The sequence below is a fragment of the Excalfactoria chinensis genome, chromosome 1 (genome assembly GCF_039878825.1).
Source record: "Excalfactoria chinensis isolate bCotChi1 chromosome 1, bCotChi1.hap2, whole genome shotgun sequence".
NCBI classification, from domain to species: Eukaryota; Metazoa; Chordata; class Aves; order Galliformes; family Phasianidae; genus Excalfactoria; species Excalfactoria chinensis.
In genome coordinates this window covers 129,611,894-129,626,263 of record NC_092825.1, presented here as the reverse complement: position 1 = coordinate 129,626,263, position 14,370 = coordinate 129,611,894, and the positions used below count along the sequence as shown (strand labels likewise).

Sequence of the window (14,370 nt, the reverse complement as noted above, 5' to 3'; positions counted from 1 at the left end):
TATCTAGTCTCATCTAGTTTGCTGCATGAGAAATGCGAGGCAAGTAATATCTGGCAGACACCCTGCCCAAAGTAAGCAACAGCTTGCTCTAACACTGCTTGTAAAAATCTATCACCATTGTGCTGCGAGAATCTACAACCAGTATCTATTACTCTGCATCTCATTACTGTGGTCATAGTTTAACAGCATTTCATGCAGGTAACTGTAGTGAGCCCTATAGTACTGCAAGACTGAAGACCCTGCATTTGAAAAAAAATTACAGTAAACAATGATGTTGCAACATTTAGGTGGTGGTTTATTGATTACTTTGATTAAACAGCAATCTGCTTTTGCTGTCATAATACACAGCATTTATCTCCCAGCCTTCTCTGTGTGTAACATCCAAGGCACTTTTGTCATCTGACAAGAAGGAGAATACTGAGCATTACTTACCACTGTCACAAGTCAGACATAGCAAGATCCCAACTGTTAAGACTATATATGATCATATGATATATCATATGATATATATATATATATATATGATATATAGATATAGATATATATATGATATAGATAGATATATATGATATATCATATGATATATATATATCATGATATATATGAGTTAAAAGTCCAAGAGGAGTAAGCTATAATAAAAATAATGATTTATATGATCACCTACCTATGATGGAATCCCTTCGAAAAACATCTCTGTCAAAAATATAAAATGACAGATGGCGAAAGGTCCGAGGAATTTCACAGTAAAAGTCTTCTCCATAGAAGGGGCTGGGTAAGGAAAAAAAAAACAACATACAGATACACACACACAAAGAGAAAGAAATTAGTGTTGGTATCATGGAGAAGCCAGCATCCTTACATTTCACACTTAGAACACCATGCTAGACTGTGATAGTCACTCCCACCCATGGAGGTACACCTTCAAGCACCATTCCAATTCTGCTCTTCCCACCTACCTTAAACTACCACAGAACAAGATTTCCTAACGTGAAAAGTTCAGTCAACTGGTACTAGCTAAGGCTTGCAGCTGACTAGATGCTTGGTAGCCTTGCAGATCTATTACTGCTTGTTAGGTTCCTTTAGAATAAGACAAGATTTTAAAAACATAGAAATAAAAAGCTCTATCTCAGCGTGAAAATCTCTTTTAGAGACTTATGGGGCTTTCTTTAGACTGTACCAATTTAAATGGGGGAAAAAAAAAATATCTCAGACCCCTAGAAGCAATCTTTTCAGTTCCTGTCTATCCAATTATACGGTTGAGGAATTATTTCTATGAACTATAAGCACATATCAACATTATTTATTCAATGACAGGTCTACCATTTTACCACAGATTTTTAATTCCAAGTCACTCATGCTTCAGTAGATCTAAATTGGTGGATGCAATTCGAGTCATACAGACAGATACAGCAAGTATGGCAGAGGTAAACTTAAAAATAAATCTCACATCCTAAGAAGCTCAAACCATCTCCCCTACGAGGAGAGACTTAGGGAACTGTGTCTGTTTAGCCTCGAGAAAAGAAGGCTGAGAGGGGACTTGATCCAGGTTTATAAATACCTGAGGTGTGGGAGCTATAGTGGCGAGGCTGGTCTCTTTTCAGTAGTGCGTGGGGACAGGACTAGGGGCAATGGGCTGAAACTCCAGCATAGGAAGTTCCGCACGAATGTGCGCAAGAACTTCTTTACGGTGAGGGTGACGGAGCACTGGAACAGGCTGCCCAGGGAGGTGGTGGAGTCTCCTTCTCTGGAGATATTCAAGACCCGCCTGGACGCCTACCTGTGCGACGTGGTGTAGGGAGCCTGCTTTGGCAGGGGGGTTGGACTCGATGATCTCTAGAGGTCCCTTCCAACCCCTATAATTCTGTGATTCTGTGATTCTGTGAAATCCATGAGGCTTTTTCTTCCCCTTTTACATACAGACCTCTTTATTGGCTTGGCTAAGCACGAAGATAGGAGATAGAACCATACTGTAGATTTTATCATTACTGAAAGCTTTTTATGTTAGAAAATTACATATCCAGTAGTTTAAAACGTCATAGCATTGACTTTTGATTTTTCAGCCTCCTGTATGTCAGCAGATGTGATTCCCTCGATGTCTTTCAGGTCACCAAAGCACAGGTATGTTACATCACTCAAATACTCCTGCTTGTATTTCTGCCATCTCTCAAAATACGCTGCCCCAATATTCCCCAACTGTCTCACAAGTTAGCTGGCAAACCTCATTCAAAGCACCAAGCACCACAGCACAAATAAGTTCATCACTGCGTTTGAAGAGACACGTGCATGTCATACCACCCAGAAGCATCTCCCAAAACACAGTAAAAACATTTTAGTGGAGTCACTACTCCATCAGCCACAAGGAAAAACACACTGGATAAACATCAAAGCCAACAGTGCGCCCACAAGTCTAAACTTCTCCACTGAAATGGTCTCCCATTCCCTGAAATAAATGCATCCAACCGTAAGTCAAGGCACTGTGACCCACTTAGTCATCCCTGCTGTGAAGACGGAGGAGAAAAATCTAATGGTTTGAAATGGCAGCTGAATGCTATATTCATCCCATCCACCACCTCCAATTCACTGCTCTCAATTAGGTCATCTTCACTTATTCTGCTCAAAGATTTTATTTGGAACCAAGAATTCAGTAGCCACTGTTCCAGGTACAAAATACTCCAACTCTTTGAAACAAGAAGCTTCTACTAAACTGACAGCTACCAACTATCCCAGAGGCCACACTTCAGGCAGCTCCAAATTCCCGTTCGATGCACATGGTGCACGTTTTTATGCACAGGCTTAACCCAAAGGGGTGACAAAAATGCATAAACATCACCCAGATATTTAGGGCATTATGCATGCAAAACACTTGCATCGTTCTGAGCTCTAATACTCTGTTCATCCATAAAATTGCCCTTTCCGCTGGAAGAAAACGACAGATGAACTTATTCGCTAATGATCTTAGCGTGAAATGATAGTTAATGAACTGTGGATTATACACCCATTTCTCTGTCAAGAATGTTAGAGAAGCTTCAGTTTATTGGAAATACACACGCACACACTATAAAGCTCACTTTAATTCAGCTCAGCTGATTCTGAGGAGAAAGAGCAGGGAACAGACAACAACTGGGTTCTTTGGCAAGTCCTCTATTAATCATGATCACGAGGTGCTGGTCAGAGGCAGAAGATAATCCAACTCCATACCAAAGCAAGACACACACAATGCTCAGAAAAGCAGAATGGACAACAGGAAGTGTCTATTCCAATACACGGTAACTGAAAGAGACTAATTACCTAATAGAAGAAATGCTATGAAATCTGATTTAGCCATGCACAGATCCCATCTTGTCACTTGGCTTAACCCCTCCAAGATCCCATAGCCCTTTATAGCTTTCCATCACTCACATAACACCCCTGAGTCTCACTGCATTCCTAATAAAACCAAGCACGTCTCCAATTCAAGTACACTCACTCTCGGTTGGATAATTACCCAGCAAAGTTTTGACTGTGAGGAAACATTAAGGTAAATCTGATCCTCACCCATCTCAATTTGCGGAGCTCTGCAGAAATAGTATCTATTGTCAGAGGGAATCTAAAGTAACCACACAAGTGCTTCCACTTCACTGTGTGCTTATCCTCTATGCATTCCCTCAGAACAGCACCATTGCTATCTCCCACCCAGACCCAGAAAGTAAGAGGCTGCAGCAGGCAAACTCCATGATTTATTTCCCACACCATATTACTGTGAGCATGAACCACAGGGCTCCAAAATGTTGTTGTTTTTTATTTTTTTCCCCCAAGAGAACAGATAAATGACTCCCTCTGCCCCCCAACAGCCAGTTAGTCAGACAGCTTCAGTAAGTACTTTTATTTTGACATGGCAATTAATAAAAAACAGCAGCATCTGCTTACACAGCCCTCCAGAGCCTGACAGGACGCTCCAAAACAAATACTAGAACTAACCCCGCTGAAAACTCAGGAATCTTGCAGAATCGAATCAGTTCAGATTCAACCTCCAAGTTCTGAGTTCAGATTTCATTGGAGACTAAACATATGCTCATAAGAACCATTATTCATTCAAGGAGGAGAAATAATGAGGGTACCCCTCCCTTGACCTCACAGCACGGGTTGCACATCAACACGGTCACGGCTGAAGAAGACTAGCATTGCCATCAGTTCAGGATATTACAAATAGATACCAAACAGATAAAGGGAGCTGCTAAGGACAGGATTTTACAAGGACTGAAGTGAAGGATGTCCACTACAAGGGGACAATCAGTCTCCTTCCACGCTGAACAAAGATTATCCAGTACAACCGTCCACCTACCACCAACACTTCCTGACTAAACCACGTCCCTCACAGCACCACACCTACACGTTCCTTGAAGGGAAGGTGACCCAGTCACCTCCCTGGGCAGCTTTTATACAGTGCCCACCACAGACACAGATACTACATGATCTCTTCTCAGAAGACTTTCCCCAGGAGCTTCTGCACCTGCTGTGACAGAAGATATGCAAAGCTTTGTTGGGAAAACACAGTGAAGTAAAAAGAAGATGATTGGTGCAATAGAGGGAGCAAGAACACTGTGGAATCAAATCCAGAAAGTTCCCTCCATGTGCTGTTTCACTCATCCGGAAGCCTTTCCCACTTAAAGGTATTTATTTCTGAATCTCCCCTAATGCACTGGTGATGGATTTTCTCAGGAGAACACAGGGAAGGGGAGAAACATATTACTGTGCAAGTAGAATGAAAGCAAGTAAGGAAGAGAATCTTCAATACAAACATGATGAACAGGAACTTGAAATAATTCAAATTTGGTTCACTTTTACGTGTTTTACTGAACTCCAGAGGCAGACTTGCAGCTTTAATTCCATACCCTAGGACATCTACCAAAACCACTGCAAATGGTACTGACTCCATGAAGTCTCTTCTTCTCAGTTAATCTCGGTGCAGAAACATTCATTTAGTTTTAGGCTGTGCTGCAAAAGCACCCCGTGCTCATTTCTCAATATCTTAAGACTCACTAAAGCGGTTTTGTTTTTGTTTTGGCACTGGCAGCTCAGTGGATGAAGTGAAAGAGTTGCATGATGAATAATAATGAAACCCCCTCAAACCAAAATTCTTTGTGTATCAATTTTTTTTTTTTAAGTGCTTTTTTTTTTTGCTTGGAAGTAAAGACTATTAACATGCCACAGACAACTCCACATCCTCTGACTGCTTCAAATGGTTTAGAAATACTGGATTCATCCTGCTGCATGAACTGAAGACCAGAGTTCACATCTCAGTGTGAGCTGGAAGCGAAATCAGTCTGTACAAAGGAGTACGCTTGCTTGTTTCTACTACTAAGCCTCTCCTATTGCTTGGCTAATATGTTTTACGCTATGCTTAGAAGCATATGTAAAGGGATGGGGGTGGGGAGGGGAAAAAGGGAAGAGAAGGTTTATTCAAAGCAGGAACAGCCAGCCAAATAAAATGTGAATACACTTCAGTCTCCCACTAGACACAGAGCTACAAGAAAACAGGCAAATAAGACAGGATCTTTAGAAGCCAAAGTTGGCAGATGCGACGGTCGCTTCCTTACACAACTTATTAAAAATACCCAGTATTATATTTGAAGCAGAGATTTGGCAGAGTGCACACAGCAGGAAGTACGTGGCACACAAGGCAACATCCAAATCCAAACATACCACCTATGCCCATTGTTAAGAATGCAGACTGCAGTCTTCCAGACATCCGCTAAACCCAAGCCATTTTTTTCCTCACGTCGCCATGCAGACACCCAAATGGCAGAGCTGCATGGAGCCACAACCAGCCCCACTACGCAGAGAAAAAAAATAACGTGGTGCGCATTTTCTCTTCCCTAATATCAGAACACAGAGACAGACACACAAGCTATAGTTACCGTCCTCACTTGACAGTTGCTGGTTTGGCTCAATGAGGCTTACAGGGATTATGATAACTTTAAGTAGCAGCCGTTTGGCCCCCAGACACCTCCCAAAATATTCTGTAAGACGACACACGCAAACAACAGAAGTCACATTACAGCTGCATTGGGGTTTTTTTTTCACTTTTCTTTTTTTTTTTAAGTGGCTCAAAGCAGCCTACAGCACCAACAATTGTTACTCATATGGGTGGCTTTTCGTGTGAATAAATGCTCTCATTCATAAACCCTGCCTTGGTCTCAAGGCTCACTTCATTCTCCTCCTTCCATTAAGTCCCGCTTCCTTTCCTGGCACCCTTCCCAGCTGTATTACTTCCCTACATGACCATGCAGTCCTTGCCTTCAAACAATAACCCTGACCAGACCAAAGTTGTATCCACAGCCATCCTATCCCTTCCCTTAAAGGCTTGGGATGCTTCAGAACTGAAATCTACTCTTAATAGGAACTAAAGCCATGGTCAGATACAGTCAAATGCAAAAGATGGCAGACCCCAGAAACCGACTGCACGCTGAGGAAAGAGTTAGGAGCAGGTGAGAGAGAAGCTACAGAACACGCCGACAGCAGAAGATATGCTGTACTCAAGGTCTCTAGGCTGGGGAAAGCTGCTACTTCAAGGAGGTGAGCTGGCAACCTAAGTACATGGCAGCAGCTAACTGAGCTGATTCCGGCAACAGTCCAACTAAGGGAAACAACTATGTGCTTAAAATTTGAGAGCTGGCCTGCATCCAAGATGTTATCGGAACACGAGAGAAGTTTAGCTATGCAGCCGTCAGCTCCACACGCAGGAAAACACAGCGTCTGAGCAAGCCCAGAACGCAGAAACAAAAACCACCCACAAAACATAAAATACCAGCGTTACTTAGAGAAAGTTTCTGCGAGCTGTCAATTGAATTTGTCACCAGACCTGATGCTGAAACAAAGACAACTGCCTCCCGTGGAAGGGAACGCAGCCATAACTGCATTTGCAGCACATTTCACTACACACTCACAAGCACACTGCTTCTTTCACTGGAAACTACGAGGGGAAAAAAAAGGACTGTGGGTGGAGAAAGTGCTTCTGGCTTCATTTTGTGTTTCATTCAGGCTTTGATCGCTATGTTTAGCACGTGAAAAATTCCTCAGTGAAATAGTGGAGAACTAAATAATGACAGACTCAAGATGCTTGGCTCATCTGTCTAAAGCACACAGCGTCAACCATTTGATTCTTAATGTGTGACAGTTTTTGCTTTTATTCATATCCTTGAAACAAATTTAGAGATGTCACATTCCTTCCATTCTTCACCTATGATTTGAGAAGCAGCCTTGATTTCCTGTTGCAGCTGACACTGCCCTTTAAGTGAATGGAAACATCTGATGGAAACAGCCAAGGCAAAGTCGGTCTTAATGCCAACAAGCCAAAAAAGTTTATCCTTCAGGAAGAACTGCTACTAGAACAAGACCCTCACAGCAGTGCCTCAACTCCGGAGCTGCCCATGGGGGAAGGTAAGAGTTGGTTCAGCACAAGAGATTTACGGGCAACATCACTGTCAGGTTGCTTATTTGCAGCTCAGACCTAAAAAGATGCTGTAAATCTATGCACTGAAAAAATAACAAACACAACAACCTCACACATTTCTTTAGACACAAAATATAAAGTGGCTCCACATACATCTCTGCTAGGTCTCAAGGAGTAGATCTAATTATATTCAGTGCCATTCTCTGTGATAGTAATATAAATATTGAAAAACAAACTCTTCAACAGAAAAGTTTATTAGATCCCAACTTTAACTGCCCTCTCCTTTGTATCTTATGACTAGCATGTGACCCGCTCAGAATTTACTAAAAGCCCATGCCAAGCAGTTTATGAAAACGGCACTGTTTGAAGAGTTCAAGATTCTCTTCCATCTACTCACAGAGTTCATGGTTCTCTTCCTGGGAACCTGGAAATCTTCCTCTGATCAACTTGCACACTAATCCTGCTTGTCCAAGGATCCCCAGAGAAGTTAAATGACTCTGAACCACCCCATATAAATAGGACTTTCACGCTTCCCTGCGCTTTCATAGGAGGACCAGCCCATATCATAACCCCTGGGCTTGTTTTGGTCAGACACCACCAAGTAATTCCCACAGCAGCCCTCACACGGCACCAGTGCCACTACCCAGTTTAACTAGAGCCCAGAGAGACAAGATGGCAGGAATAACTTAAATTCCTGCTTGTAATTTATGAGTCCCACCTGACTGCTCAACAGAGGTGTTAAGGTTCACCGTGCTGGCTGCTCTCAGTTTTTATGATGCAAGCTTTGATAAAGGGCACCCGGCTCATGGAAAGTCTCTCAAGAGCAATGGTAAGGGCACTGGAATGGGCAACAGGATGAGCTGGTTCAGTTCTTAATGCTCTGAATGATTTATTTTCTGTTGATTTAAGAGGTTACTGATCTCAGCCGTCTTCCTATGCCTCTGCCACAGCCTGATAAAATATGAATCTGTTGCAGAAGATTAGGGCAGAGCTCAGGGAGATAACTCTTTACAGTCTCAATGCAAAACACAGGAGATCGTGAGTCAGAGCGTGAAGGCTCTGACACAGACTGAGCCAGAACTGGTCACTCATGCAAGTCCTCCTGGGAAAGAAAAGGAACAGCATCCTTCCTCTCATTCACTGCTCCTACTTAAAGTTTACATCAGAAGGCATGCCTGGAGAAATACATGTTGTTTGTTGGTTTTTTGTGCGTTTTCTTTTTGGTCTGTTTTTGGCTTTTTACTGCTTAACAGAAGACCAATGAAGTTAAAAAAAAAAACACAACACAAAAAACTTACAGAAGAACGACTGTCATGCACTCACTGAATTCCCCAGTACACAAAGCAGCGTTTCAGTGCAACTCGTAATTACAAGTCTTTTCATGCAGATAAAAAAGTCATTTTATGCAGACATGATGGAAACGATAGGATTCTCCAGGACACGCAATTTTATATGAGGAGACACTGTTTCCAATTGGTAGAGCTGCACATGAAACACCCCTCAGTTTAGAGATTCACACAGAAGATCTTTTCATAAACTACAAAAGAAAAAGTAAATAAAAGATAGAGGGAGAACCAGAAGAAGTGACAACGCAGGCAATTCTTTACTACTTTCTTTTTTTGCTACCTGTGACCACAGTGACCCAACCTCATACCATCAGTTTAGTGGTAGGGGAACAGAAAATGGGCATGAATGACACGGCATTCAAGGCCAGCCACATGGATGGTCAGGCAGGACTCTGCTATTTTAGCCATGCTCTGGCCCAGCTCCATGTCCCTGCTTCCATCTAACGTCATGGATTACAGCAGCGATACCTCAGAAAAAGGCAACCAGCACATGCTTCCCTACTATGCTGGTGAGTGCCTGGGAAATACTATATATGAAAGCAAGGATTTCTCTGCTGCATACAAATTACATGGGCCTTAGGGCACATAAATTTTGCCTGCTCAATAATTTACGGTTAGTCAATGAGTTGAATCAATTTACAAACAAGCATTAAAGAATGTAACAACATTACTGGCTTCTCAGTTATGTGCTCATCTGAGTCTTTCAAAAAACAATAGGCTAGCACTGCACTGATTTCCAAAGTGTCCTCTTCTGGAAGTCTATGCACTTATTTAAATATATTTAAACATAATCATATGAAAGATTATACAGCGCTTTGAGCGTACCTCACTAAATAAGAGCAATCACGATCAACAGATTGGGAATACATCCCAATTTTACCACTGATGTATTTGGGATTTTTGTCTGCACTTGTTTGTTTTCATGAAAGAAAAACAAGGCCAGAAAAACATTTATATGGATAAAGGCAAAATCCAAGTGCTAATAGTGCACTTAAATGGATTTTCAGGGACTGAGGAAGTAAGCTTTTAAAAAACGGTGCTTGCAAATAAAGGCCTACTGACGGAAAGACAGTCAAGACAACCATGGAAGAGGTCAATTCATTGGGAGAATGAACACAGAGATCGCCTTTAGTCAATCCTTATATCAGGGAAAATCGGACTGCAAAGGATTTTGAGAGGTCATCTGGTCTACTACTGCGCAAGTAGCAAGTTCCCAATATTATGGTCAGGTCCAGTTATATATAATCTAGAAGCACTAAAGATGGGAATCTACCCCAGTGCTTCAGAATCTTTAAAAACAGGAAGATTTCCTTCGTAACAAACCTAACAAACTTCCTTTTCCATTGCAATTTAAATCTACTACTTGCAGTATCCATACTAGACACACAGGGCAATTCCCTCTCTCACAATTCTTTAAAAATATATTTACAGATTAGTGTACAGTCAGCCCTCTTCTCCATATTAAACAGTTCATATCTTTTAACCTTTCCACATCAGTTATGTTTTCCTGGTTTCTGACTATTTCTCTGCTCTGAATTTACCTCAAAAGATAAAAAGAACTCAGCTCTATAGGAAATGAGAAACCTTCCGGTTTCTGCACAGTCTCAGCACACCTTTTTAGCTTTCTAATGACACCTAAAGAACGCTGGAATTTTCCCCACTAAAAGAACATGTTGCTCATGCCTTCTACTAACAGTTATTTTCTCAAAAGAAAGAATAATTGGATTAGTTCAAGGAAATGACATCAACTATTATCATACACCCCTCGTTCTCCCACCTTCATCCTCCCTCTGAAGGACTTTAATGATCATCTAGCAAAAACACCAACTGCGCACTGTCTGGTTGTGAGCAATAGGGCTGCAGCTGGTTGACTCAGGACTGCATTGAAATGAATGACGAAGTCTCTTCTAGAGAAACAACTGTTCCAGGGACATTGCTCATCAGTTATTGTAAAAAAGCATACTGATTAAATTAAGTTAGATACACTACAAACACTGTCATAGAAAAACACTTCCTCTGGTTGTGCTTAGTCAAGCTAAATGCCTCAAAAACCCAACAGTCTTAGTTATGGACCCCTGTGCATCCTATCAGAAGATAAGTTGAGGAACAAAGACTTAAAAAAAAAGAATTACAAGAGAACAATACGAACCCTTCATTCCAGATTTTAATGTAGCAATGCAAAACTCCTCATAGATAGCTGCAAAATGGAGTTCAGAACTAAAAAGTTTAGGGAAGCTCCAAAAAATACTGCAAAGAAAAAGGAGCACTGCCTGCACATTCTTTGGAGAACAGTGTATGTGGCTTGCCTTGGTGGAGATGCCTTCCCATATATACAGACAAGAACCACAGCACTAACACTTTCACCAATACAGTGTTCTTAAAACTAGAGAGAGAATCACGTACACCCTTTACCTCCCCCAAAAAACCCTGTCTGTGGAGAGTTACACAAAAACAGTAAGCAGAAAAGTAGGTTAGAGTACTGAGAAGAGTTAACAGAACACATGTATCCATATTTGTTACCATAATGACTTTTCCACGATTTTGGTCCTGAAAACCTCCTCCTGGTCCAGGTTTACAGTACAGTAGCAATCCCTCATCTTGTTTGGCCCCGGGTATGTAGGAAGATTTTTGGCTTCACCTAAAGACAAGAAAGAAAGAAAAAAATGACAGGAGGATTATATAATAAGAAGTTTCCCACATATTAGTCAGCTATCCACTAATGCAGCATCAGGAAAAGGCTAAAGTGAAATGCTTCCTAAATGAAAAGTCCCTATTATGTTGAGCAGCAGCATTCTGTTTCCAAGACAGCAGCTCCTGACACCCCCAAGCTCAGAGTTCATCAGCAGCTAGGATCAGCAACAACTCAGTTTATTGCCTCTGATCTGCCTGCATGTACTGAGGAGCACGCTGCTTCCTTCCAAACCTTAGTTTTCATCAGTCCACCCATAAGACACCAGGAACACAACACAACACGGTGAAAAAGCTTTCCAATACAGCCTGCTGATTTGATCTTAAAAACATAATTGGAACCTGGCAAATGAGGACTGCCCTCAGCTCTACTGCTTGTCCAGATGCTGAGATGGAAACAAGTCACTTCAGTCAGAGCCTTACGCCACACGCTGGGCTTTCAAGCACTTGGATGAAGTAACTGGCACTAGGCTGCCTAAGATCCTCACACAAAGGTACCATGCATGACACTTCATATTGAATGTTTGTTTTAAAACTGCAACAAGAAACGTGTGTATCCTACAGAACGACAAACAAACACAACAAAAAGAGGAGGAGCAAGAGACTACAAAACGTATGAGCAAAAATGAAGACTAAACCAATTTCGTCCTCTTTTTATCCATTAAAAATAAAGCTGGGCAGACTGATGAGACCAAAACTTTCAGCCAGGAAAGTGTGCATTGCTCCCTAGGGCTTTGCTAAAGCACCTTAGTACTACCTGGATGGGTGTTTTAAACTCAAAGGATAAAACCTAGAGAGAAGTCCACAACGCATGTGGTAACTAGATTGCTTTTTCCTGGGAAAAATACAAGAGATAAAACACAGAAGCACAGACCAAGGGAACAAACGTTTGTTTGCTAGAAAGGAAGGGAACTCTAAATGACAGTGTAGTTATAACTTTTTATTAGATGTCTGCGGTTCAGCTGTGTTTTACTAGACATGTGCCCTTCCCAAACAGCTCCCAAGCAGCTTTACTGACAGCTAACAGTTAACAGAATCACATTCCATATTTCCAGCCTATCTGCAGTAAAAGCAGAGTTTTTCCCCTCTGCAGAACTGTTCAACAGCAAATCTGATTCAGTGTGCACGTAACAACTGAAGAACTACAGCAAAGACATATTAAGCCAACCAGCACCTTCAGCTGGTGCAGGAAAAGCACGAAGTAACATGTGCTTCATGTATCAATACCTCACTTCAGTGATCCTCTTTAAGTTCACTCCCAGCTCAGCTGACACAACTTGGTAGCTTTCTTCCAACCTCCTTTGGAGCTGTGAGATGTGATACTAAAAAAGCTGGCTGCACGGCAATTCGCAGATGTGTCTACAACATCTGTTAGCGTACCCAGTGTGGCTCTGAATTAAGCCGCAGTGTTAGCAATGGTTTAATTGCAGAAGCTCCGGCCAAAAATACATTAAGGATTACTGAGGGCCTGCACAACCCGCACTGCAGTCTGTTCTGCTGTGATAAAACTCCAGCTCCTATCAATCTGAGGTCAAGCATCAAACGCACTAGGCACACAGATGCCGAGCCCTGTGCTCTCACACTAAAACCACGTGAAACCAGACTCGACTCTGGATGATTGAGTGAAGATCCCCAGGGAGAGCACGCGGTGACAAGATGAGTTGCAATGGATGCGCAATCAGGAGGTCTTCCCCTGGGGGTGCCATGCTATTCCCACAGCTCTTCCAAGAGAACGAGACAAAACTTGTCATGCTCAAAATTAAAGAGGGAAAATAGAAGCGATTCCTCTTCTTCTGTGCTTTTCCCCATTTCCCACTGCAACACAAATGCACACACTGAACTACATTTGGATTTCATGTGCTTGATTCCTAGGCAGCTTTCTGATGTGCACACAAGTCACTGAAGGGCTTTAGGCTAAGACTTCATCATGTCAGAGCACTCCATGGGAACAGTATTTTAAAACTCAGTTCTCCTTGTTAGTAGACTTAGAGAAGAAAACCCACCAATATTAAAACCTAATGCAGTGCAAAGGAGAATAACCAGTGGCATCAGCCAATGCCTGCAGTCTACAAAGGAAGGATCACCATCAGGACATTAGAAAACACAGGAAGAAAGTATTTTTCCCATTTCACAGAACCATAGAATGGCCTGGGTTGAAAAGGACTACAATGATCATCTATTCCAACCCCTTGCTATGTGCAGGGGCACCAACCACCAGACCAGGCTGCCCAGAGCCACATCCAGCCTGGCCTTGAATGCCTCCAGGGATGGGGCATCCACAGCCTCCTTGGGCAACCTGTTCCAGTACGTCACCACCCTCTGTGTGAAAAACTTCCTTCTAATATCTAACCTAAACCTCCCCTGTCTCAGTTTAAAACCATTCCCCCTTGTCCTATCACTATCCACCCTCATAAACAATCATTTTCCCTCCTGTTTTTAAGTTCCCTTCAAATACTGGAAAAAAGAAATTACTTTAAAAGGCGCCGAAAAGCCACTGAGGCCAGAACAAGGGATTAATTGACCAACCCCATGTATTAATCATGTTACTGACTTAAGAAGGAGCTTGCAAAAAAAAAGAAATGCAGTTTATTCCCAGCACTGCCAGCAACCAAGGGCTGTTTAGATTCCTCCAGCACTGACTAGCTGAGAAAGAAAAATCTGTCAAGCTTTCCAGCACAGCTAAAAATTCAACTCTCCAGCCAGACATTTTATATCAACAAATGCGCTCTGTTAGAGCTTCAGTTGCTCTTCAGATTCCTCCAAGACAAAAACGTTCCTCCACATCACTGCTTTGCTATCCACAGTGAGGCTGAACAGTTCGGTCGGTATTCCTTTAGAAAAAAAGGAAGCAAGCACAAATCACTAGATACAGTCATACAGTCACTCAACATTTCTATGTTCCAG

The 14,370-nt window shown here is 42.1% G+C and overlaps 1 protein-coding gene across 3 annotated transcripts in view; it reads right to left on the bottom strand.

The window, feature by feature from the left end:
- RASA3 (RAS p21 protein activator 3) overlaps positions 1 to 14,370 on the bottom strand; it is a 167,716-nt gene that overhangs the window by 81,356 nt on the left and 71,990 nt on the right. For all 3 annotated transcript variants that reach the window (XM_072345786.1, XM_072345767.1, XM_072345776.1), the window contains exons 2-3: positions 11,299 to 11,416; positions 665 to 768 (exon numbers count right to left, since the gene is read on the bottom strand). In XM_072345786.1, coding sequence (XP_072201887.1) covers positions 665 to 768; positions 11,299 to 11,375 — 181 coding nt within the window. In that variant the 5' untranslated portion in view covers positions 11,376 to 11,416. The remainder of the gene's footprint in view (positions 1 to 664; positions 769 to 11,298; positions 11,417 to 14,370) is intronic.